The sequence below is a fragment of the Sander lucioperca genome, chromosome 7 (assembly GCF_008315115.2).
Source record: "Sander lucioperca isolate FBNREF2018 chromosome 7, SLUC_FBN_1.2, whole genome shotgun sequence".
NCBI classification, from domain to species: domain Eukaryota; kingdom Metazoa; phylum Chordata; class Actinopteri; order Perciformes; family Percidae; genus Sander; species Sander lucioperca.
In genome coordinates, this window is record NC_050179.1 from 14,512,898 (window position 1) to 14,539,501 (window position 26,604).

Genomic DNA, 26,604 nt, shown 5'->3' on the forward strand with positions numbered 1-26,604 from the left:
TATACTACTCATGAAGTCCACAGTGACATTTCAAATAAGTCAACGGCCGCTGATAAAATACATATCTCTCAGAAGGGTAAATCCTAAGGTCTTCGACGCTGATCACACGTCAATCCGGGGAAATAAATCGCCTTGTCCCCTTTAATTTCAATTTCCGTGCGTGACATATATTGTGATCACCTGTCAGATGCGGCGCCTGCGCACTGGGGTGGGAGGCGGAGTGGATGCTGATCACTCTCTATGCCCTGTGCCCTCCATCCCTCGGCGATCAGACAGACGCGGACAGGGGATATCCGAGGAGCTTTGAGCGAGGATGGGGACACAGATCTGCTGTTGATGAAGGTACAATTTACTTCGCTTTCACTGGAATAGCGCGCTTCAGTGTTTGACATTGTGACCGTGGAGGGTGATGGATGCTCGGCTGCAGGAAGGGAGGAGATGAGTAGGGGGGACACGGACCGGAGAACAGATGGTATTTCGGGAAATGCCACCGATGACATGGCTTTTGGTGGAGTTTCCTCGCTTATTTAGGCTGGTTTCAAATAATTCTGGATTGTACAACAATTAGTCTGTACCAATATTTGAAGATAATCCATTTCAAGGGCAAACAAATAGGTGATAATGTGTTTTTTAAATCTGCGCTCACCCGTGTGCACGGAGCTGTCATCACCTCATACCCTCTGCGGACTAACATGTTATCGGGTTTAGAGTGGTCGGGCGTAATGCATGCCCTGCTTTTTCATTACGGTAAAACGCTGTGGACACATCCACTAAACCGCCTCTGGATGAACCATACTGCCAGTGGGCTAAGCGTAGTACACATTAAATCCAGCTGTTAGGCTATATATATATATATATATATATATGTGTGTGTGTGTGTGTACATAATTGCTCATCACTTACTGCCCATGATGTTGCTTTTGCTTTTTGTAAGGAAAGTATCAGTATTCACTTCCCATGCATTATTTTACTGCCCCCTACCCGGATGTGCCTGCAGTTTCTCCAGAGAGAGCGGTAGATTTCCTGTGTGTACTCGTCTTGCTGGTGTAAAACATGCCCTGCATGAGATTTCTCACTGCCCGACATCTGTGCTATTGTGGTGATGAATGACATGGAATCCCGAGGATGCGAGTAGCGGAAAAAGTCTCTGACGGTGGAAGACAAATTGCAACCTGTGAGTCCACCTTGAATGGTTATTTGAATTTGGTTTGTAGTAGTACGGTCTATTGAGAGCGATATCCGCCTCCTGTGTTGCACATTGGTCTGTATTGTATTGCCGGCTGAAAGGGATCTCTGAGGTTTCTGACCCTCTCCATGGTCCTGAAAGCAACAGTCAGAGCTGAGTTAATCAACGTGAGGCTGAATCATTGATGGCTTTCTTTGTATAGAGGCGACAATTGCTTTGAAAATAATAATCAATATAGGTCAGTTTTATTTATCCAGCACTGTGGTGTATTACAGACACGGTTTCTTCACATTTACAGTGTATTCAAATGTAAATTCCTCTGTTATGAAATTTGCAGATTATGGATTTAGATAGAGATGAGTAAACCAAATGATATTATGTAATTCACTGATGCTCTCTTGAGTGGAGTTATTAGAGACTACAATTATGTCCCAACATGTATAAACAGGATCAAAAACCCACCTTAGACAGTGAATCGGTGGATGAGTGATATTATGTTTCCTCTGCATCCATTATACTTTAGTACGCAGGTTGCAGCAGGTTTTTATTTTGTTTACCAGCATTGGCTCAGACAGTACTGCACATGTGGTTCACAAATTTGCATGCTCTCTTTTACTATCCCTCCCTCTTGTCTTGTTCCCTGTCATCTCACACTTCCTCTTTGTCTGTTTCTCATGCATTTAGGAAGTCTGATGTAGATGGTGAGCCAGAGGAGAGCCCAGGGAGCAGCACCAGCAGTAGTGGGGCTGTAGATGCCCTCTCCACAGCTCCGTCCCCAGCCCCCCCCCAGGCCTCTGCCGGAGAGCCAGGACAGAGAGGAGACAGCTCTTGCTCTGACTCCGACAGTCCTGTAGATACCAGCTCCTGCGAGGAGGAGGAGGAGGAAGAGGAGGAGGAGGAGGAGGAGGAAGACGCAACTATGTTTTCCTCTAAATTCCTTAGTGGGGCCAATCCGCTCAATGCCGTGTCCTCTGCTGTGAATAAGTTTGGTTTATTTGGAGATGATGGGGAGGGGGATAAGAATAAGAAAGCACCTTCCCAGCAGTTGACACCATCTGGAGGACAGCAGCCAGGAGCAGGCCCTGACAAAGGCCCCCAACAACCGCATGGACCCCAAAAATCAGGCCAGGGTCCACCTATGCAAAAGGGCCAGCCTCTTCCTAAACAAGGATCACCACAGCTGCATGGGAATGGACAGGCTGGACCCCCAAACAAGCCCGGTGGGCAACAAGCTGCTCCAAAGGAAGGGACACAGCCTGAAGACCAGCTTAAAGGACAGCCACAAAAAAATCAACCTAAGGGCCCACCACAGCAAGGTTCACCTAAGCCTGGAGCTCAACAACATATTGTGACTAAGAGTGGAGCTCAACCAGGATCTCCAAAGGCTTCTACACAACAGGTTCCACCTAAGACAGGGATGCAACAAGGGCCTGCTAAGACTGGTGCACAGCAACAACAACCTGCAAAGACTGGGGTGCAAGAGTCCACAAAGGTTGGGTCACAAAAAGCTGGCTCACAGCAAGGGTCCCCGAAAGTAAGACAGCAACAGCAGGGGTCACCAAGAATTGGACAACAACAACAGGGCTCACCCAAACTTTCACAGCAACAAGAGAGTTACCCTAAAGTGGCACAGCAACAACAGGGCTCATCTAAGGTGGGACAACAACAGCAAGGCTTCAGGACTACACCCCAGCAGCAGTCCTCTGATAAGCCTGGGCCTCAGCAACCAACCAAAGCCGGATCTCAGTCAAAAACAGTAGCTAAGTCCCTTTGCCCAGTGTGTAAGACAACAGAGCTTAATATGCACACAAAGGAACCACCTAATCATAAAACCTGTACACAGTGTAAAACTGAAGTGTGCAGCATGTGTGGCTTCAGCCCTCCAGACTCTGATGTAAGTATTGGCTTAGTATTTTGCTTATGTATCATATATTTTATATTTTCAATAAATGCACTAAATGTGCATGTACTTAATATCTGTAAGTTATATATTTCAGTAAATAACTTTTGCTATTAATATGGTTCTCTTCGATTGACAATTGAAAATTAGAAAATGATTTTGCTATTCAGTGTAGTCATAGTATTGCAGTCTTTATTGATTCAATTCAATTCAATTTATTTGTATTGTCACTGACACAATGTACAGGCACATGTGTTTGATGAAGTTTATTCAACATGATCTTTACTGCATATATGATTTAGACTTACAATTACACACTGCTTCATATCTTAATATAGCACTAATTATTATACAAATAAGCAACACCTTTCTCAGTCTCAATTAACAATTGATTAATTGCATTGGCATGGTTAAATTGTTGTTGAAGTTATTCCATGTTATAAGGTATAACGTACATTTTTAACGCCGCTTCACAATTATTGTGAACTGTATGTTTTTTTCTTGTACTTTGTGTGCATAAATGTGTTAACGTTGTCAAAATGTATGTATGTTTTTTATTTTTTTGTATAGGGGCGTGAGTGGCTCTGTCTTACCTGTCAGATACAGAGAGCTCAAGGAGCTTCTGAACCACCAGGACCTTCCATGAAAAAGCCAACACCCAACAAAGTTTCTGCTGCTCAAAATCAGACACTATCTCCTGCTGCACCCGTCAAAAAAGAGATGTTATCACCAGGTTCACCTCAGAAATTGCAGTCTACATCAGAAAAAGTGCCAGCCAAGGGCGAAACTGCCAAAGGACCAGAAAGTCAAAAACAGGCCAGCCCAGCTTCTGTTAAGAAAATGACTCCTGAGACCCAGAGAACATCAGGGTCTCAAAAACCAGACCAGACTAGTCAAACTGGACGCAAGCAAAGCAGTGCCCAGCAGGAGTCAGGAGGTTTATTTGGCTTTGGTGGTTCTAAAACTGAAGCTGCAAAGCCTGGAGGGATGTTTGGGTTTGGTTCCTCCATTTTTAGTTCTGCATCTACCTTGATAGCCTCAGCTGTTCAGGATGAACCTAAAACCACACCACCAGTTTCTCCCAAGATGCAGTCTACAAAGGAGACCAAACCAGCTACTGTCCAAAAGTCAGTGCAAGACAAGAAACAAGAGCAATGCCAGCAGGCCAAGGCTCATCCAGTACAGGTCAAACTGGACAAAGCTTCACCAGAGACTCAAAAGGCAGAAACAGCAGCTGCCTCCCACAATGTTCCTAAAGGAGGTCAATCCACTTGTCCACTCTGTAAGGCGGTGCTCAACATGGGTTTGAAGGATCCTCCCAACTACAATACCTGCACTGGATGCAAAAGCACTGTCTGCAACCAATGTGGATTTAACCCAATGCCAAATGTCAGTAAGGTAAGACATAGCTATTAGGTTCACTTTTGATGTTCAGAGTGGGTGCTTAAGTAGTTTTCATTTCATTGTTTGGAGGGTTAATCCCAAATGGTGTAACTCATTTAAATAAATCAATGACATGACAGTGTTCTTTTTTTAAGTTACAGAGTTCAAGTGCAGTTTATGACAGTGGCATGCTTTAGAAATATTTTTTTTTCTCATGAAATTGTATGAACAGATAAGTTACACCAACCAGATACAAACTGAATCCAAACTGGAGTGTTTTTTATCTTTGTTTTTTTCTGGGCAGACCTGTGAATGCTGTCAATGTCCAATCCCCCGACTAAAGTTGCAAAGCTGTGAAGCAATTTTCATTCTATATCCTACTTACTCTAAAAAGTCAGACAGCTTTGGTTCAGACCCCTTGGCCGGACCTGGCATATGAGGACTAAACTCACATACAAAAGCAAATCCACATGACTCTACTGTCTTTCCCTTTAGTATTCCAGCTCTTCAAAGTAAAAAAAAGATAATAATGAAGTTTTTGGAGGATAACAACATTACCAGTAATTCACGGTTACATATAGAATTTAAAAAGAATTGATCAATGATTCTTCAGCTTTTTGTTGACTGTGTTGAATACTGTTTCTGGTTTTTAGAGAAAGAAATGCCTTACTTTAAAAGTTGTATGCAGAAATGCACACTCACACACACACACACACACACACACACACACACACACACACACACACACACACACACACACACACACACACACACACACACACACGCACACACACACACACACACACACACACCTCATGGGGATTGTCTTGTAGACTTGTAGGCAATACCACATACAAGGTAAATGGACATGGCATACTGAAGCACACATGACTTGACACTTGACTCTGTAATTCAATGTGCAATAAGTAGGCTACATTGACAAGGACAGCCCAAGGGTACCTGATCTTGTGATACTGCTTACTGTAAACTTATAGCTAAAACACTGGTGAACCAAGATCAGGATGGAGAGATCCTTCTGTGCATTTTGCAAGCACTCTGTGAAAGTTGGTGTTTTAACATGTATAGTCTAAACCACTGAAACATTGACAGTACTGTCACTTGGCTTACTTTAAACACATTTAATTAAATACACACATCTGATATGCAATTTTCTTAAATACTGCAGTAAATAGTGAATGTTACCAAAAGCACCAACAAGGACTAAGCTAGGTTGTGTGTTTCTCACATCATAAAGCTTAACAAGATTACATATGCCTCATCAGTCCCAATATTTGAAGCAACCCAGTTCTGTCTCATCTAAATTGCTGTAGCCATATACAGAGTCTGCTCACCATTCCATGATTATTTGTGTTGTGTATGTGTGTGTGTGTGTGTGTGTGTGTTTTCTGTTCAGAATAGGAAACTTCAACTCCTAGCTTCTTTATTTTATTATTAGTTTAGAGCATTCATTCTTATTTGTTGTCATTCAAACATGTACATGTATAATTTGTTTATTTTTTGTGTTTTTAAGGGAAAGGAGTGGCTTTGTCTAAACTGCCAGGTGAAACGAGCTTCCGGCGAAATTGAACCCCAAAAAGACACATCTTTGGTCAATTCCTCATTTAAAAAAACTACTCCAGCACAGCCTGCACTACAAAAGACTTCTGCACCAGGCTCTCCTCAGAGAAAACTATCTACACCCGCAGCACAACCAGCCAAGGCTGAAGTTGCTAAAGGACCAGACAGTTTTAAACAGGTCAGCCCAGCTCCTAGTCAGAAAACCCCTCAGGACAGCCGGAAGACAGGTCCTCAGATACAACCAGACCAGACAAGCCAAGGTGCACATAAGCAGGGAAATGCTACTGCACAGCAAGAGTCAGGAGGGTTCTTTGGTTTTGGTGGTCCTAAAAGTCAGCCTGACGCTGCAAAGCCGACAGTGACTGGGAAGATGTTTGGTTTTGGTTCCTCCATCTTTAGTTCTGCATCTACTTTGATAACCTCAGATGAGCCCAAAACTACACCGCCACTTTCTCCCAAAATGCCTCCTCCAAAGGACTCTAATTCCCCAACTGTCAAGAAACCAGAACAGGAGAAGAAACCAGAACAAACACAGCAGACCAAGGGGCCTCCGTCAGTACAGCTGAAAGCGGACAAACCTCCATCAGAGCCGCCAAAGAAAGCATCGGCTTCCCCAGTTGTTTCCAAAGCAGGCCAGTCTACCTGTCCTCTCTGTAAACTGGAACTCAATGTGGGCTCTAAAGATCCTCCCAACTACAACACCTGTACAGAGTGCAAAAACATTGTCTGCAACCAATGTGGATTTAATCCCATATCAAATGTTAAAGAGGTAAGACAAGAGTACTGTAGATTCAGAATATACTTGAATAATGATTGTCTCATTGTCTTTTTTATTAATAATGTAAATAATATATGTTTAGAAGTAAAATACTTTCCATTGTACATCAATATTAATCTAAATCTTACTCAACTGTTTGCTCTAATAGGTGAAGGAGTGGTTATGTCTCAACTGCCAGATGCAGAGAGCACTAGGAGCATCTGAGCCTCCAGGAACTCCAATGATAAAACTACAGGCATCACCAAATAAAGTCCCTGTACCTGCCAGTGCCCAAAATAAGGAAACTCCCCCACTAGATGAACCTCAAAAGAAAGACATTCAAACACCAGCTGAATCTAAAATAAAGGAGACATCTGCACCAGGTTCCAAACCACCAACACCAGCAGAGCAGCCAGCAAAGCAGCCAGCAAAAGCTGAAGTCTTGAAAGGACCAGAAAGTCAGAAACAGGTCACCCCAGCTGCTGGTCATAAAACTCCACAGGAGGGCCGAAAGACAGGTCCTCAGAAACCTCAAGACCAGACAAGTCAAACTGGACGTAGGCAGAGTAATACTACCTCAACTACACAAGAGGAATCTGGCGGGTTCTTTGGATTTGGTGGTCCTAAACCTCAACCTGATGCTGCAAAGCCTGCTGGATCACTGGGTGGAAAAATGTTTGGCTTTGGTTCCTCCATCTTCAGTTCTGCATCCACTTTGATAAACACACCTGTCCAAGATGATTCCAAAACAACACCACCGGTTTCTCCAAAGATGTCTGCCGTGAAGGCAACCAAATCACCTCTTGCTCAGAAACAAGAGCAAGAGAAGAAGCTTGAGTCCAAGACTTCTCCATCACCACAAGCCAGACAGACAGATCCTCCAAAAGATGGAGCTGCTTCCCCAGCTGTTCACACAGCAGGCCAATCTACTTGTCCACTCTGTAAGGTGGAACTCAACTTTGGCTCCAAGGAACCTCCCAACTATAACAACTGCACTGGATGCAAAAACACTGTCTGTAACCAATGTGGATTTAATCCAATGCCAAATGTATCAGAGGTAACAAGAGCAAATATGATAAAATTCCCCAATACACATTCAAATTACAATAAAATACAAAATTATGATAAGTAATGTCAGCCCATTATTGAACAGGAATTACAGTACATTTTTGACATAGTTAAGTGATTGCATGCAGGTGTTGTAAATAGTCCTTTTTTTAATTCAACGTATTTTCTTTTTGCAGGTAAATGAATGGTTATGCCTGAACTGCCAGATGCAGAGAGCTCTTAGTGCATCTCAACTCACAGGACCTCCAATGAAACCTCCCAATACAGCGAACAAAAGTTCTCCATCTGCTGTACATCAGAAGATAACAGCGGATGCACCTTCAATGATGGAGACTCGAGTGCCTGATACATTTCAAAAGAAGGGGAGTCCCACACTAGGTTCTCCTCAGAAGACACAGGCTGCAGCAGTAACAAAGGCAACTAAGGCCGCTAAAGGACCAGAACGTGACACACAGGCAAGCCCAACTCCTGGTCAGAAAACTCCTCTCGATATCCGGGGGGCATCAGGTTCTCAGAAACCAACTGACCAGGCAAATCAACCTGGACTAAAACAGAGTAAGGTCACCCCAGATACAAAGCAGGAGTCAGGACACCTATTTGGCTTGAGTGGTCCTAAAACAGGGCCTGATGCTTTGAAAACAACAGAGTCTGTGACTGGGAAGATGTTTGGCTTTGGTTCCTCCATTTTCAGCTCAGCATCAACTTTGATATCATCTGCTCAGGACGAATCACGTACTACACCACCAGGCTCTCGTAAGATGTCTTTACCAGCACAAGTCTCTCCCAAGATGTCCGCTGTGCCCAAGATTTCGCCAAAAAGTACACCAACAGTTTCTCCGAAAATGTCGCCAGCAAGAGAGCCCAACATTATTGTTCAGAAACCAGAGCAGGAGAAGAAACCAGAACAATCCCACCAAAGCAAAGAGGACAAAGCTCCTTTACAGCCTCCGAAGGCTGCAATAATCTCCCAAATATCTTCTAATGCAAGCCAGGCCACCTGCCCACTGTGTAAGATTGAGCTTAACATCGGCTCCAAGGACCTTCCAAACTACAACAACTGCACTGAGTGCAATGCAACTGTCTGTATGCAATGTGGATTTAACCCAATGCCTATAGGAGAGGTAAGTGAATAAATACATAAACAAGAAAACATTTCTTAATATACTATATGCATTTACACTATATCTGTTTGTTGATCTGTAATGTCTGGCCTTTTGACAATAACCTTGACCTTTATTGCAGTTTTAAAGGGTCTGTTCCTCTAAAAGTTGATGTGAATTACTGCAATTCCCAATTCCAAAGCAACACATAACTGGTGTCTACTGTATTTTAGGTAAAAGAGTGGCTATGTCTTAACTGTCAGATGAAAAGAGCAGTTGGAGCATCTGGGCCTCCAGGACCACCCATATTGAAGTCCCAAACATCACCCAGTGAAGTTCCTTCACCTGCTGCAGTCCAGTTGAAGGATTCTTCCAAACCAACTACACCTCAAATGAAGGACAGTCCAGGCCCTGCTGTACAAAAGAAGGAGACCTCAGAACCAGTATCACAACAGAGAAAACAGTCTACACCATCAGTGCAGTCAGGCAAACCTGAAGCTCTTACTGCACCATTAAAAAAGGCCAACCCAGCACCTGATCATAAACCACCACAGGAAAGACAGAAGACAGGTCCACAGAAGCCACCAGATCAAGCTAGCCAACCTGATGCTGCAAAGCCTGCAGAGTCAGTAACAAATAGGCAAACAGAACGTAAGCTGAGTAATGCCACGGCAGCGACACAGCAACAGTCAGGAGGCTTCCTTGGTATCGGTGGTGGTAAAACTCAACCCAATGTTGCAATGCCAGCAGAGTCAGCGACAGGAAAAATGTTTGGCTTTGGCTCTTCCATCTTCAGTTCTGCATCTTCTTTGATAACCTCAGCTGTTCAGGACCAGCCCAAAACAACTCCACCAGTTTCTCCCAAGATGTCTCCTGCAAAAGTAATCAAGTCCCCTAGTGCCCAGAAGCTGGAGCAGCAGAAGAAAACAGAGCCATCCCAGCAAACAAAGACACCTCCATCAGGACAGACCAAATTGGACAAAGGCCCATCAGAGCCTCCAAAGGCTGCAACAGCCTCCCTAGTAGCTGTCAAACCAGGCCAGTCTACCTGTCCACTCTGTAAGGTGGAACTTAATGTGGGTTCCAAGGATCCACCCAACTACAATACCTGCTCTGAATGCAAGAACACTGTCTGTAACCAGTGTGGATTTAACCCTATGCCAAACGAAACAGCGGTAAGACTAGAGAAAACAAATATATTTCTTATTCAAATTTCCTTTTACATTTGACTGCTCAAAGACTGTAAATAATGACACCACATTTACTTTTCTGAAAGTGTCCTTTGCTGGCTCTTCATTGTGTTAAAATTATGCATGCCTTTGTTTATTATTACTTTACTGTTACTTGATTTATAACAACTGCTGAAATAAATCAGAAAAATACTCACTGCCTTACATAAATATAAAACATCATCATACAAAGATTACTTAACAGATTATAATGAAACTTTTTTTTCTTATTTTTAGGTGAAGGAGTGGCTGTGTCTAACCTGCCAGATGCAGCGGGCTCTAGGAGCAACACAGCCCCAAGGAGTTGCTTCTGTCAACTCTCAGATATCTGCAAAAGCACAAAATAAAGACATCATCAGCCCAGCTGAAACTGAAAAGAAAAACTCGCCTCAGAGGAAACTGTCTGTAACAGCACAGCCAGCTACAGCCGAAGCTGCTAAGAAGTCAGAGGGTCAGAAACAACCCAGCCCAGTTCCTTCTCAGAAGAGGCCACAGGATCCCCAGAAAACACCAGGTCCTAATAAATCACCAGACCAGATAAGGCAAACAGATCGTAAGCAGAGTAATGCCACAGCAGCAACACAGCGAGAGTCAGGAAGCTTCTTTGTTACCGGTGGTGGTAAAACTCAACCCGATGCTGAAAAACCAGCAGAGTCAGCGACAGGAAAAATGTTTGGCTTTGGCTCTTCCATCTTCAGTTCTGCATCTTCTTTGATAACCTCAGCTGTTCAGGACCAGCCCAAAACTACTCCACCAGTTTCTCCCAAGATGTCTCCTGCAAAAGTAATCAAGTCCCCTAGTGCCCAGAAGCTGGAGCAGCAGAAGAAAACAGAGCCATCCCAGCAAACGAAGACACCTCCATCTGGACAGACCAAATTGGCCAAAGCCCCGTCAGAGCCTCCAAAGGCTGCAGCAGCCTCCCTAGTAGCTGTCAAACCAGGCCAGTCTACCTGTCCACTCTGTAAGGTGGAACTTAATGTGGGTTCCAAGGATCCACCCAACTACAATACCTGCTCTGAATGCAAGAACACTGTCTGTAACCAGTGTGGATTTAACCCTATGCCAAACGAAACAGCGGTAAGACTAGAGAAAACAAATATATTTCTTACTCAAATTTCCTTTTACATTTGACTGCTCAAAGACTGTAAATAATTACACCACATTTACTTTTCTGAAAGTGTCCTTTCGCTGGCTCCTCGTGTTCAAATTATGTATACCTTCGTTTATTATTACTTTACTGTTATTAGATTTATAACTGCTGCAATATAACAGAAAAACATACTTACTGCCTTACATAAATATAAAACATAATTATACAAAGATTACTGAACAGATTATAATTACACTTTTTTTCTTATTTTTAGGTGAAGGAGTGGCTGTGTCTAACCTGCCAGATGCAGCGGGCTCTAGGAGCAACACAGCCCCAAGTAGTTGCTTCTGTCAACTCTCAGATATCTGCAAAAGCACAAAATAAAGACATCATCAGCCCAGCTGAACCTGAAAAGAAAGACTCGCCTCAGAGGAAACCGTCTGTAACAGCACAGCCAGCTACAGCCGAAACTGCTAAAAAGTCAGAGGGTCAGAAACAACCCAGCCCAGTTCCTTCTCAGAAGAGGCCACAGGAGCCCCAGAAAACACCAGGTCCTAATAAATCACCAGACCAGATACGGCAAACTGATCGTAAGCAGAGTAATGCCACAGCAGAAACACAGCGAGAGTCAGGAGGCTTCTTTGGTTTTGGTGGTGGTAAAACTCAACCTGATGCTGCAAAGCCAGCAGAAGCAGTGACTGGGAAAATGTTTGGTTTTGGTTCTTCCATTTTCAGTTCTGCGTCCACTTTGATAACCTCAGCCGTTCAGGACCAGCCCAAAACTACTCCACCAGTTTCTCCCAAGATGTCTCCTGCAAAAGAGATCAAATCCCCTGCTTCTCAGAAGAAAGAACAACAGACGAAGCCAGAACAGGCCCAGCAGACTAAGACACCTCCATCGGTCCAGCCTAAAGTAGGCAAAGCTCCATCGGAGCCTCGCAAGGCTGCAGAGGCCTCCCAAGTCACTGTCAAACCAGGCCAGTCTACCTGTCCACTCTGTAAGGTGGACCTCAACATGGGGTCCAAGAATCCACCTAACTACAATACCTGCACCGAGTGCAAGAACACTGTCTGTAACCAGTGTGGATTTAACCCTATGCCAAATGCATCAGAGGTAAGTGGGATTCACTCAAAGTGTGTGTATTAATGTTTATATTCTTAATAATATCTACATTTCTTTTAAATATATATTGGTATTCGAAAAATGTATGATGTGGTATACCTAAAATAAAATGTAGATATGCATACATACTGCCTTTCATTGTGCTGAACTATATCATCATACAAACCCTTTAATGTTTTGCAGACACACTCAAAATAATATGGTTTTCCAACTTTTCCACTTAGATGAAGGAGTGGTTGTGTCTGACTTGTCAGATGCAAAGAGCTCTCACAGCAGCCGAATCAGTAGTGCCTCCACTGAAGAAACCCCAGGCATCACCCAACAAAGTGCCCCCACCTGCTTCTGCCCCAAAAGACGCCACTGCCAATCAAAAGAAAGACATTATTTCCCCACAAAAAGCTGAAGTGCCAGACAAAAAACAGAATGACAGTCCAATATCAGGTGCACCACAAAAGAAAGAAGAATTTAAACCCTCATTTCAATTGGACATTACCCAAACATCAACCACTGCTTCAACACCTGCAAAACAGGTTTCAACCTCCACTGCATCTCCCATCAAAGAGACAACAGCAGTAGTTTCAGACCTCAATAAACCACTGCCAGTTCAAGCTCATCCTGTCAACACAGATATTGAAACTTCTCTCCAGAAGAAAAAGGATAACACTCCACCAAGTTCTCCTGCACCTAAAGAAATATCAGAAAAGAAAGAGGAGGAAGCTAAAATTGTTCAGAAATCAGCTGATCAACCACTCACATCCTCTGATGAAGTACAGCTCCCAAAAGCCCTAGACAAAGAATCAAACTCTGTTGAAACATCACTTGCCAAATCTGCTCCTCCAGCAGAACAGCCAACAAATCAAGAATCAGGAGGTTTCTTCAGCTTTGGTAGTCCTAAATCTCAGCGTGCTGCCTCAAAAACAACTGAAGCTGTGACTGGGAAGATGTTAGGATTTGGTTCATCCCTCTTCAGCTCAGCATCCACCATGATAACATCTGCAGTCAAGGAGGAGTCCCGCACAGCACCACCCAGTTCCCGCAAAATGTCTGCCCCAGCTCAAGTCTCTGGCAAGATATCAGCATCGCAGATTTCTCCAAAGGGCAGCCCCCCAGTTTCTCCGAGGATGATTTCAGCAAACGAGGCCAAACCACCTTCTGCTCAGAAACCACATTCGGAAAAGATAACAGACCAACCTCAGCAGGCCAAGGCTCCTCCATTAGAACAGGCCAAAGTGGAGCCATCAGATCCTGCAAAACCAGAAGCCTCTCAAGGTGCTCCCAAAGTGGGCCTGTCTACTTGTCCACTCTGTAAGGCAAAACTTAACATGGGCTCCGAAGATCTTCCCAACTACAACACATGCTCTGAATGCAAATCCACCGTCTGCAGCAAATGTGGATTTAGTCCTATGTCAAATGTAACAGAGGTAATAAAATTAGTACTTCATGTAGAATTAATTTTGTCATTCAGCATTTCTGGTCAACAGACAGTTTATTAAAATTGTTCTGATTTATCTCATAGTTCATTGGCTAGTGAGTCACAGGTTTCATTTTTGGTTGGCATTTTTAAATAGAAGTACTGTAAAATTGTTTGTTGTAAATTGGCTTTCCTTGTTCCTATGTCCTTTTAATTACATTTTATTGGACATTTAAATGTGTTTCTCCAATCTATGTTGTTCCTTCCAGTTAAACAAATTAGTTATTTGGACCAATACAAAAAAAGTGCTGTTTTGAGAGTTTGTTATTACATGTAACAAAATGCAAAGAATGTTACTCATGTTCTGTGTTTGTTTTTTCAGGGGAAGGAATGGCTTTGTCTCAACTGCCAGATGCAGAGAGCACTTGGAGCTTCTGAACCTCTAGGCCTTCCCATGATAAAACCCCAACCTTCACCAAGCAAAGAGGTCCCTGCCACCACACAGAAAAACGAGACCTCAATGTCAACTTCACAGGAGGACAGCCATAAACCAGCCACACTCAAAATTGAGCTTGCTGCAACAATCAAAGAAACTGAATCCCCAGCGCTTAGTGGCCCAACAAAGAAAGATACCCCTGCAGCTGCTTCATTGCCTGACAAAACTGTTCCATCCACTACCACAAACACTGATGTTTCACTGGCTTCACAAAAGCCTTCTGGAGAGACACCCAAAGGACAATGTAATATACCCCCACAACAGTCTGCAAAAGCTATGACTTCTTCTGCTATGTTTGCTCCTCCAACAGGTCCAGAGGCAGTAAAGCCACCCCCACAACAGCCTCCAGACGCTGGTACTTCTCCTGCTATGTCTGGTCCTCCAACAGATCCAGAGGCAATGAAGCCACCCCCACAACAGCCTCCAGACGCTGGTACTTCTACTGCTATGTCTGCTCCTCCATCAGGTCCAGAGGCAGTAAAGCCACCTCCACAACAGCCTCCAAACGCTGGTATTTCTACTGCTATGTCTGCTCCTCCAACAGATCCAGAGGCAGGAAAGACACCACCACGACAGCTTCCAAAAGCTGGTACCTCTCCTGCCCAATCTGAACCACCAGCAGCTCAGCCTGCAAAACAGGCATCAGGAGGCTTCTTTGGTTTTGGTAGTCCTAAAGCACAGCCTACTGCAGCAAAGCCTGCTGAGTCAGTGACTGGAAAGATGTTTGGCTTTGGGTCATCTTTCTTAAGCTCTGCATCCACTTTGATAACCTCAGCTGTCCAGGATGAACCTAAAACTACACCACCGACTCCACGTAAGATGTCCACAACAGCCCATGTCTCTCCTAGAGCTACACCACCAGCCTCTCCTAAAACGTTACCTGCAAAGGACACCAAGCCACCCGCTGTCCAGAAAACTGAGGAGAAAAAAACAGAGAAACCTCAGCAGGAACAAGCCAAAGTGGACAAAGCTTTATCAGAACCCCCTAAGGCACCAACAGACATCCAAGGTGCTTCAAAAGCAGTTCTGTCCATCTGTCCACTCTGTAAAGTCGACCTCAACATAGGCTCCAAAGATCCTCCCAACTACAACACCTGCACAGAATGCAAGACTACTGCCTGCAACCAATGTGGATTTAATACGATGCCGGTTGTGGCAGAGGTAAATCACTGTCCCCACAATTGTTGTCTTTCTTTTAATCTCACTTTATTCATTGTTTATGGGCCTGGTAGTGGCCAATCATGATTTGATATGACTATTTAATATTGTTCAATGACCAATAAGTTGCAAGGTTTGAATAGCTAACATTGAATTTGATGCTGATTGTTTTTAAGGTGCATTTAACTGCTAAAACAATGAGTTTTATTGTAATACCACAAGTCTTTGCCACTGAAAAACAACTTGACATACATTGGTTTCTTAACATCGTGGTTTGCTCAGCAGGTTTATTCTGTGCATTATATTATAAATTATAAATGCCAGACCACATGTATTGAGAATCAGCAGATTTTATCATTACAATAGGCAGGATAATCACTTTAAATTTGTCCTGTAAAATATTTGCTCCTTGGTTTGTCAAATCACTGTGTTGTTGCTTGTTTTTAACAATACTTTGTATATTGTATTTCACTTTTTACAGGTAAAAGAATGGCTTTGTCTGAACTGCCAGATGCAAAGAGCCCTAGGAGCATCTGAGCCGACTAAAGGTCCTGTAGTGAAACCACTGCCCTCCCCAAGCAAGGTTTTTACAACTCTTGGCGCTGAACAGAAGGATGTACCAACATTAGTCCAAAAGGAGAAGTCTACCGAATCTACAGTAGTCAAAAAAGAGGCAACTCAAGCAACGCCACAGAAGAAAGAAACCCCTAAAACTGATGCTCCAGTGCCGACTGCAGTCCAAAGGACGGAGACACGACGAGGTTCCGTGCCAAAGACACACGTCCTTTCAGGTACTGAACAAGGACAAGGTCAGGATGGGGCTGGCAAGCAGCAGCCTGATGAAAAATCCCCACAAGTGCAGCTTTCACAAACTCTAAAGCCACAAGTGAATGCAGGTCTTGCAAAACAACAAGCTGGAAAACCACCACAACAGCCCTCAAAATCTGCAACCCCTACTGCCAAATCTGTACCAGCGCCAGCTCAGCCTGCTAAACAGGAGTCAGGTGGCTTCTTTGGCCTTGGTGGTCCTAAAACACAACCTGCTGCTGCAAAGCCTGCTGACTCAGTGACTGGGAAGATGTTTGGTTTTGGTTCCTCTATCTTCAGCTCTGCATCTACGTTGATAACCTCAGCTGTTCAGGAGGAACCTAAAACTACACCACCTACTCCACGTAAGATGTCCACTACAGCCCATGTCTCTCCTAAAGCTACACCTCCAGTTTCTCCCAAGATGCCACCTGCAAAGGACTCCAAACCACCTGCTGCAAAGACATCAGAACCACCTCAACAGGCCAAGCCTGCTCCATCAGCACAGGCCAAAGTAGAGAAAGTTCCACCAGAGCCTCCAAAATCCACAGAAGTGACCCACGTTGCTCCTAAAGCAGCTCCAACTGAGCCTCCCAAGGCTGCAGAGGCCTCCCAAGTCACTGTCAAACCAGGCCAGTCCACCTGTCCACTCTGTAAGGTCGACCTCAACGTGTGCTCCAAGGATCCTCCCAATTACAATATGTGCACTGAATGCAAGAACACTGTCTGCAACCTTTGTGGATTTAACCCAATGCCTCATACAGGAGCGGTAAGTGCAATACATTTCATTTCATGTAATTTTCACATTGATTTTTAATTTTTTGGTTTTTTTAGGTTTGGCTTTGATTTACCCTCACAATTTCCAACTCAAACTGTTCCATTTTATCAATTGAGTTGCCTCATTTTTGTTTTACTGAACCACGATAAGGACAGCAGTTTTAGTATGTATGTCTGACACTGATCAGCAAAACACTAGTGAGGCACACTTTAATCCATATGCACATATGTTTCAACACTATTCTGAGCTGAAGTATAGCACTGGTGCATTGGTGATTTAGTGAATATAGAGTAGAGAACAATGTAGCTGAAGAAAAGTCCTCATTAAGATCTGTAGGTTGTGTCTAATATTCTCCTCACACCTTTTGTTTAGCACTAATGTCATCTTCACCTAAAGAAATGTGAACGTGTTCAGCTTCAGTCAATCATGTTGCTGTTGGTACATGTTTTGCTTTCATGTCAATAATAAAACACAGCATAGCTTTATAAATTATAAATAGCTGCCTTATGGTTTGTGATACGTAACATACAGTACATGTCAGAGATGTCTTTGCCCTTTGATATCTGAGCATATAAATTACATAATAGTATTAGAGTTTATGAAATTAAGGTTTATTTGATAGTTCCTATTTATTAAAAAAAACACTATTTTTGTATTATCAAGTCAATATACTTTGTCAATACAATTATTTCACATTTAAGAGCATTTTATTTTGGGTTGGAGTGAGCAAGCAATAACATTGATATATAGTACTTTTTTGTCTATTTATTTTTTAGGATACTCTTCGTCAGTGTAAAGGGTGGGGAAAATTGTGAGATTGGCTGTAATATAGCCTTTCATTTCTATTGAAAATGTAGTACACAATAGGCTGAATTTAACCCCATTGTTGATTTGATTTCTTGGCAAGAACCTGAACTGACTAAAAATGAATTATAAGTCTGGTGGAATAATAGATGAAGGTGCCACAGCATAGAAAATATACAGAGACCTTGCTTGAATTGGTTTTCAGACTGTGACTTTGAACAGAGGTCAGTGTGCAGTTAATTAATGCAATCTTTTTGAATTATTGACCTACTTGGAGAGGTCTCAAACTAAATTTAAAAACATACTAAAATGCAGGCAAGCTGCTAGCCGTCGCCCACTAGAGTGGCCCGAGTTATTACATAACGGCTCATGAGAAGACGGCTTCAGCAAACCTGCAGCACTGAAATGTATTAAAGTGATTGAGGGTTGTGCAACAGCATTAGTGAGATGGGATCTGCTGCCATAGCAGGCCAGGGAATCTCCAGCCCTCGTGAGAGATCTGAGATGGCAAAGCCCTGTGATATGCCAATAAGCAGAGGTGAAACAGATTAAGTCCAACACAACACGGTACAGTACATTAGAGCAGCAGACAAGTTCCCTCACTCTGACATATCTCCATTAGTGCGTATAGGTACTGAGCACCTGTGTGTAATTCAGACCTGTGTGTAATGTGTGTAATAACAACAGAGTGAAAACATTGTAATTTCCCCTTGCGGGATTAATAAAGTATACATTATTATTATAACAGCTCACATTCCCCTGTGGGGTTGGTCTGTTTTTCTGCCAAGCAGTACTACTGTAGCAGTTAATGCCTTAAATCTTTTTTTTTAGATGGGGTTTCTCAGACCTATCTAAAGTGATTTGGTGAACATGTTGAAGGTTTTTTATTTTTCTCTTAGTTATTTTAATGGTCACTTTAAAGGGACTCAAATGACACAATGCTGTGCTGCAAGTATTTACTGTATGATGTGGGTACAATTCATTAATATTCCATGTCAGTCATATTACTAATTAGGTCATCTTTGATGCTAATACTTTCATAATGTTATATCCTATTAAACATGATACAAAGTTGGTTACATTAAATCCGAAAAATATGTAAAAGGACATTTATTAAAATAATGTGACCTTTTATTCCATTTTTAGCAATAGTAAATTCCTAGTTTCTATGAAAGACAAAGTATTTTTGGCTGACAGTTTGTATAAGAATGGGGACAATGTTCTTCCTGTAAACTCTCAGTAAACAGCAAAACTCATCTCTGTGATTGAGTGGCTGTGAGCATTATTTTTTCTCATGTTATTATTTCTGCTTTCAGTTTGGTTTCCCAGAGATAGATTATCACACGCCTAGCCCAAATGGCACATTACTGTGGATAAATATACAAATAGAAATAGAAGAGATGTGCCTCTTATGTAATTGACACTTCTCATGTTTCTTGTGCACACCAGAGACTGGGGAGAGCCTAAGGGTAGAGGTTGGATGGGGGAAGGGACAGCGTGGATGATTGCTGCTGTGTGTACAACATAGATTTATTCCTCTTAATAACCGTGAAAAACAGAAATAGCTTTGCCTCAACACCACTGGACAGGATGAGCCGCCATACTTATTACTGTCCTACAATCTGCTTTATCCAAAGGGGCTGTGCCTGTCAGTTCTCCATCATGAATGTGTGTGGCTTTTTAGTAGAATGGCAGAAATGCCTCCTTTTAAAATATGAGAAGGACTTGTAAGATTTTAAAGATGAGAAGGCCACTTCAGGCAAAGTGAGTGCCGGAAGCAGGTCTATCCATTTTTTCCTTTTCTGCTTCAGCTGATGCCATCAAAAGCCTGGGAGTAACTGTTGTCTGATAAGTAGGACACACGTGTGTTGTGCTTTGCCAGCTAAAGCTTTGTGTGTGACAGATGAGACAGCATTATAGTTCCTCAGTCATTTTTATAAAATGTTACCATTTGGCTATATCTTTCACTTGAAATAGATTTTGTTAGTTTTTTTTTAAGTACAAAGCAGTCTTTACCTGATATTTTGTCCTAAAATATTAGTTTATTGTAAGATCCATTGGAGGAATCAAAGGTAAAAGCAACTAACAAACATTGTGCAAAGCTTTCATGAGAGACAGATTCATAACAAGCTGCAATATCTCTGACGCACATTGCCAGCAGAGTAGAAAACCTGCAATGTGACACTTGCAGTTTTTTTCATCAGCCCCAACGTTTTGTATTCTTTACACACATCAGGTATATGTGTGAGATGCTGTAGGCCAGACAACCACAGACCATTGGCCCCATTATAAGGAGGAGACACTCCCTGGTGTGCAGTTTTAAAAAGCAGTGATAAAATTGAGTTGACTTATGCTTTAGACATGACACTGCAGTAGAAGATTATAGATTATAGTCTCATATCAGTGTAAACAAGAAGTCATTGTATTTATTTATTGCCACTGCGTTCAGTTCTTTTTTAGAGTGTGTTTGATGTTTCATGACATTTGGGAGGTTTTGACACTTATCCCTCAAGCTGCAGTGAGTTCCCTCAATATGAGAAAAGGATGTTGCTATTTTGATACATGCTGTGGCCTTCTATCAGAAGAAAAGGAATAGGACCTTAACTAAGAGGTTCAGCTTTGGTAATGTACTTCCAAGTGTTTTTGCTTTCTATCTATGCCACACCCTCTTCACTCTCTTCTACCTCAATCTTCACCCCATTGCATCCTGCCATCAACAGGAAGTTTGCTGTTTGTGAGATTGGAAAAAGCAGGGAGTGTATTTCCTTGTCTTTAGAATGAAGCACTCTGCTTATTACAGATTAGTAGTTTAACGTTCTCTATTATCAGAGGGCTTGATTTATGAGGAGCTCTGCTCTGTGGGGGCCGCTGAAAGCCAAGTATATTAGCCAGCTCCAGCTTGTGCCAAAGGCATCTGCCAGAAAATCAATAGGAAACTTACCAGCTCCAGAATCAACATCAGGAAAGCACTGAAGAGAGACTGAGAAATAGTGGTGTAGTCCACAGCCCAAAAGGTCATCCTTTCAGTCTAGCTATTATAAATGTAAATTGCAGGATTTATTTAGAAGGTGTGGGTTTGTAAAAATAACACAAATTATGGGATTGCTTCATTAGTGGGGGAATGGCTGACATTCTGACTTTCCTGTTAACAGCAGTTTAATAGATATCTGGGCATTTGAATTTTACCCATTTGAATGGGTTCTTTTCTTAAGGAGTTGCATAACTGCAGAATGTGTCTTGCTGTGAATAAAGTGAAATGGACATGTCTTTGTAAAGCTCAGCAGATCCAGTCTAATGCAGCACGCCTGTGTGTCAAGAGCATAATTTCCTGACTGCTGTCATTGTGAAGTTTTGGTAATCCAGCTCACAGGCTAATCTTGGGGAGCAGCCTCCCCCACAGCTCTCTGCTCGGGGCTCCTCCTCTTTACTCATAAAACAGATTTAATTAGACAAAAGGATGATGGCAGCTTTCCAAACCCTGTGGCTCTGAGACTGTGGTTGTGAGGCAGTGACTGGCACTGGATGAGAATGTGATGGAATTAGGTCTTTTTGTTGACTGAGATGTTTTTCTATTTTATTTTTTATTGCAGTCTGATTTAGATTTAGTTTAAGGTTATATGAGTTATCAGATGCAAGAATGGCATAGTGGTGGTATCATGCTGAGACTTGGACATGTGGCAATTGCAGGAGAGAGAGAACACAGTAGACCAGCAGAAAGACTCAGGAATGCACGGCCACGGCTCAGCCACCTGCGAACACTGCTGTTTGATCCTTCTTTATCAGTCTTTCCTGATAGCACTTTTCAATTTTGTCCTGCACAGGGAAGCAGAAGAGAATAGGCCACAATGTTGGATTTTAATGAGTTGTGCAAATGTGGGTTTTGACAATCCTGCCTTTTTTTTTTTTTACAACCTGTGTATTGTTAAAATGTGTTAATTTCAGTCTTCAATTATCTTCAGTGGCTGAAAATGAATGTTGGTAACAGTTTTTCATAAAGTGTGTGACGCAACTGATCAGTGGAATGGCAATGATAGAGATGATAAGAATGTTAAAATTGACTGTAATTATGTTTATTTACAGATCAGTCTCTCTTAAGAAATTACCAAACTGATCTGATCTATGGAACCTCGTGATTTTTTTTCAGCCTCATTTTTCTTATGCTAAACAGCTATTTTGTATTTGTTTCTGTATTTATTGATTATGTCATATTAATGTTTAAAATATTTGTTTATGTATGCACCAACCACCAAGGCAAATTCCTTGTAAGTGTTACGTACTTGGCAATAACTTCTTTTCTGATTTAGATTCTGAACATGGAACAATTAGTTATTAATTGTGAGCTTTTATATATATTGCCATATTGTCTAAAAGTATGGGTTGACAGCTCAGGACTTTATCTACAAAGAAAGAACAAACATTTTCCCCTAAATGGCAATAATATACAGGTATTATTATTTTCTTAGCTACAAAGATAGCATCAGTGCATATGAGCTGCCTCTGATAAGGTCATTGTGGTGGGTCTATAAGATGATCAGAAAAGTAGGAAGAGCTGGAGTTTGTGATTACTAATAACTGATTGCTGAATAGAATATGTATGCGACAGGAGCAAAGTGCTTGTTAGCTGTGATTACATCCTGCAGCGGGATAGAGGAGGAGAAGGAGAAGTAGAGGAATGTGTAGGAATTCATTGTTGACAGATGTTTAAGGCATATACTATACTACAATACTGGGATTTACAGGTTTTTCATTTAACAAAAAAGATTAGCCTTAATAATCAACTCGATTTTATCAACTCTGTTTAAGAAGTACTGATTTATAAGCTATTCTGTATTGAAGATAAACTAGTTGCAATGTGCGACAGTGTCATAAGGTTTTACAAAGAAAAATAAATTACCCCTTATTGGGATTTAGCTTTTATGTGGACCCATATATTTTAGCAATAAGCAGTGTTTTGCATTAATATCATTTATTTAGACTGAATATTAGCTGTAATGATGTTTGCCATGACTCTTTCTCAGATAGTGAAAACATTTTAAAGAAAAGCAGTTACAGCAATTATGCTTGTTCATGTTGCTGCTGCCCACAGTCTCAGGGTTTAATATTAGCATTTATATTTTCAGCCATGCTTTATTTGCAGTGGATTTATGCTATGTTGTGCTATAGCCCTTAGTAGGACAAAAATACAAATTTCTTCAAGTGATTGTGTCAGTTTAGACCAATCATTTTTAGTTTTGAAATGTTCCCTCAAGCCTTGTCGTTCTGTGTAATAGTATGATAACAACAGGTCTTAGTTTTTGGGAAAGCAGATGAAATGTCCATCACAACTGGATTGCAGGAGTAGGCCTAAGCCAGGGTATGACATAGGGTAGATTACTTACTAAAGCCCAACTCAGCACATGAGCCTGTGAACTGCATGTATGTTATTAATTTACATCACTGCTTCCTGAACCAGTGCAAATTTCCAAGACAAAATGTGTGTGTTTAGAGACACATCCAGATGCTTATTCTGTTTATAAAGTGCATGCACAATAGTGTGCACATGTGGCAGTTGTGGTTTCATAACTATGACATAATAAATGTGTATAGGTTCTAATACTTATAATCTAATAATGTTGTTTCACAAACATGATATCTGTGCCATGAAATCTCCTCTATCTTGTGTATCAGAACTGCTCTCTGTGGCTCTGCAGAGGCAGGCGCATTGCTGTGATTTGGTCTGCTAGGTTGCTACAGACACACTGAATTTTCTATTGATAGCTTAAAAGCCTTCCTCGCCTCCTTAACTGTCCATTAATGGCGCTAAGGTGTGATAAGAAATGTGCCTTCAGAGGATTACATTTTCAAAGTAACAGCATTGGTTATAGAATGTGATTAGTTATTTTGCAAGGTAAGCATTTTTAATGCTATCTTACAAGTGTTGTAAGTTCTGGAATGGCAGCGAGCATGTTAATGTTAGGTATCACAAGCTTCTGTTGCAAATAGTATTTATTGTTGATATTTCTGTGTAAATGCTCTAGTTGTTTGAATTGTCCAGCAACGAGTGCAGGATGAAGATTGAATTTGTATTAATTTGAGTGCTATGGTATTACTCCGCATAAGCAAAGTCAAAAGTCAAAGATATACTATGCCACTGCAACACACAGCAATACCTCATTGCCTTGGCAAATATGACATTATGCAGTTAGTGTGTTATTTTAACTAGTATTTTACCTCCTTCGTTTTACCTCATTTCACCTTTAAAGTTACAGTCTAACACCTAAATTTGCCCCCTAAAAAAAACTAATTTGAACCTGCTATCACTTAGTATACAAGTTCAGTGACATGTATTTTAATACTAAGACTAGACACCAGACAAATGTTTTTGTTTGTTTTGTTTGTCTTTGTAAAAACTGGAGTAAAATGTAGAGGTCTTTTACAAAGTGTGTATATATATATATATATATCTTATATTCGTAAATGAGACTTGTTTTCAGCAAATTCTCCTCCACAAAGCAGTTTTAAAAAACTGGAACTATGTTACAATGGAACTACAACTCCATTCTAATCGAGCTCCTGGTCAGGCTACTTTTCCGATTTTGCTTTAACAGAGTTAAATACATTGATATACTTTATCAGTTTAACAATTTTATTAAAAATAAAATGCAGCTTCTGTTATGATTCAGTGTTTCTACTCCCTTATCGCTGTTATTATGTCCATAAATCTGAATAAAGTTAGAAATAGGATTCAATCAAAATGATAAGTGACCTTTTCATACTTTTGTTTATTACCTTTTTGAAAAGTAGAGTGCTGGCCCTGCACTAATGCAATGTCTCTGCACACACACACACACACACACAAACACACACACACACACACACACACACACACACACACACACAGTTAATGAATTGGAGAAAATACACTGTGTTCGTTTCATATATATTTCTTATATATATTTATAAACAATTTAACAAACAAATGTTAATCAGTACAATTGCACCATTCGGACAAGTTCACTACTAAAAACTAAATAGCAAATGTGCATGCTTTTGTTAGTTTTTTGAAAATGCTAATTCAGTCAGACCTTACATCAAGAATATGTATTACCATTTATTACAAATGCAATGAAAAGGCTCTGCTTTTGCAAAGAATATCTCGAAGTAGCAACAAAATGTCCACATGGAAGAACTAATCCATCCTTATCAAACACATACCAGAACAGTATGGTTAAGTCAACAATACCACAAGTTTAGCATGTAAAGAAGATGGTGTAGTGGTTGCGAGAGCTGCAGCAGAAAATCGCACTGGCGTGAGAGTATGAGCTTAGTGACAGGGAAAAGTAGCAGGTTACAAAAGCCTAGGCTGTGCTCTTTACCTGTAAGTTAATTCCACTCAAGTCAGACATTTCACAATAAGCCCTGCTTTTCTTATCCTCTTTTATGAAATAACCATCTAGGCCTATACTTTGAGTGGTGAACTGATGAGAAATCTGCAAAATGCTGTTTTAGCATCAACTGAATATACAACTTAAAGTCTTCAATTGTATATGTGATATACTACAGGTGTGTTTCCTAATCATGTGTTGTGTTGTGTTTGTTTGTTTGTTTGTTTGTTTGTTTGTTTGATTGATCACAGAAGGAATGGCTGTGTCTGAACTGCCAGACTCAGAGGGCTTTGTCTGGACAGCTGGGAGACTCAGGAAAAATGCCCCAGCTTTCACTTGTTTCTGCCAAGCCAGAGACCCTGGCCACACCTGCAACCAAGCAGACACACCGCAAAACTTCCCCTACAAAGTCAGAACCTACACCTGTGGCCACAAAATCACAGCCCACACCTGCCCCCATCAAGGCAGTACCAACAGGTCCAACCCCAAAAGCAAAGGTGGAACCTACATCTGTCACCATGGAAACTACGTCTACAGCAGATTCCGCACAAATCGAGATGGACACCACACGCATACCCACAACAGTAAAGGTTTCACCTGTTACAGCAGAAAAACAACCTTTAGCAGCATCCACAGCAGGACCCATTATACCCACTATGGTCATTGTGCAACAGACAGCAGTAACACCAAAGGTTGAAGGTCCAAACACAGATGTTCCCAAGACTGTAACAGTGGAAAATAGAGAAAAGGCAGTGAAAGTGGAGCTCAGTGAAACAGAATTTCACAAAGCTCAAGAGTCTAAACCTGACCTTCCAAAAGTCAAAGTTGAAGCAATTGTAGCTGCAGCTTCCTCGTTCCCAGTGACTGAAGCTACAGTTGTACCTACCTCCCTTATTGCTGCAGAGGTTGCTATGGCTGGAGTTTTCCCGTTGCCTGAAACAAAGCCAGAATTGTCTGCTCCAGAGAAGACTATTAAGGGAGTACAGCCTGATGATTATAGCAAACTGACAGAGCCAACAAAATCTTTACAGCAAGTTGAGGTGCAACCAAAGTCACAAGAACCGCAATTGGTATTGGAAGTAGAACCAGTCACAGCAGCTGACAGTAAGGAAATGGCCGATACGTTGGTTGAAAAGATAATTGACATCCCCTCAACTCCAGGGACACAACCAGTATCTACAAAAAACATCATCATAAAAGTAAGAATGTGTCCTCTTTATTCAAACAAAATGTTATCGTTCAATTTGGCATAAAACAATAAATATTGTGTAAAAGAAAATAATTAGATACTATGAAGAGATGCTGCCATCCTGGCTATACTTCCCTATATTACTTAAAATGTACGTAAAGATTAAATACCAATGTTGTCTTT

General features: G+C 41.6%; 2 protein-coding genes across 13 annotated transcripts in view; both read left to right on the top strand.

Moving 5' to 3' along the window:
• The first annotated feature begins 214 nt into the window (after nt 1–214).
• On the top strand, nt 215–2,986 carry LOC116045643 (proline-rich protein 2-like). The gene is made up of 4 exons (XM_036003175.1): nt 215–342; nt 1,871–2,725; nt 2,759–2,932; nt 2,980–2,986. The coding sequence occupies exons 2-4, from the start codon at nt 2,106–2,108 to the stop codon at nt 2,984–2,986; spliced, it is 801 nt and encodes a 266-aa protein (XP_035859068.1). The 5' UTR covers nt 215–342; nt 1,871–2,105.
• pclob (piccolo presynaptic cytomatrix protein b) overlaps nt 2,917–26,604 on the top strand; it is a 57,604-nt gene continuing 33,916 nt past the window's right edge. For 8 of the 12 annotated variants that reach the window (XR_004103986.2, XM_031293535.2, XM_031293536.2 and 5 more), the window contains exons 1-12: nt 2,917–3,080; nt 3,657–4,484; nt 6,001–6,816; nt 6,974–7,861; nt 8,049–8,993; nt 9,206–10,147; nt 10,439–11,278; nt 11,566–12,405; nt 12,639–13,835; nt 14,208–15,482; nt 15,961–17,055; nt 25,484–26,431. Coding sequence is in view for 11 of the 12 variants with exons in the window: in XM_031293535.2 (XP_031149395.2) it covers nt 2,988–3,080; nt 3,657–4,484; nt 6,001–6,816; nt 6,974–7,861; nt 8,049–8,993; nt 9,206–10,147; nt 10,439–11,278; nt 11,566–12,405; nt 12,639–13,835; nt 14,208–15,482; nt 15,961–17,055; nt 25,484–26,431 (10,707 nt within the window). In the remaining variant the exon portion in view is untranslated. The remainder of the gene's footprint in view (nt 3,081–3,656; nt 4,485–6,000; nt 6,817–6,973; nt 7,862–8,048; nt 8,994–9,205; nt 10,148–10,438; nt 11,279–11,565; nt 12,406–12,638; nt 13,836–14,207; nt 15,483–15,960; nt 17,056–25,483; nt 26,432–26,604) is intronic. The other 4 variants (XM_036002691.1, XM_036002689.1, XM_036002693.1 and 1 more) reach the window with 4 other exon arrangements.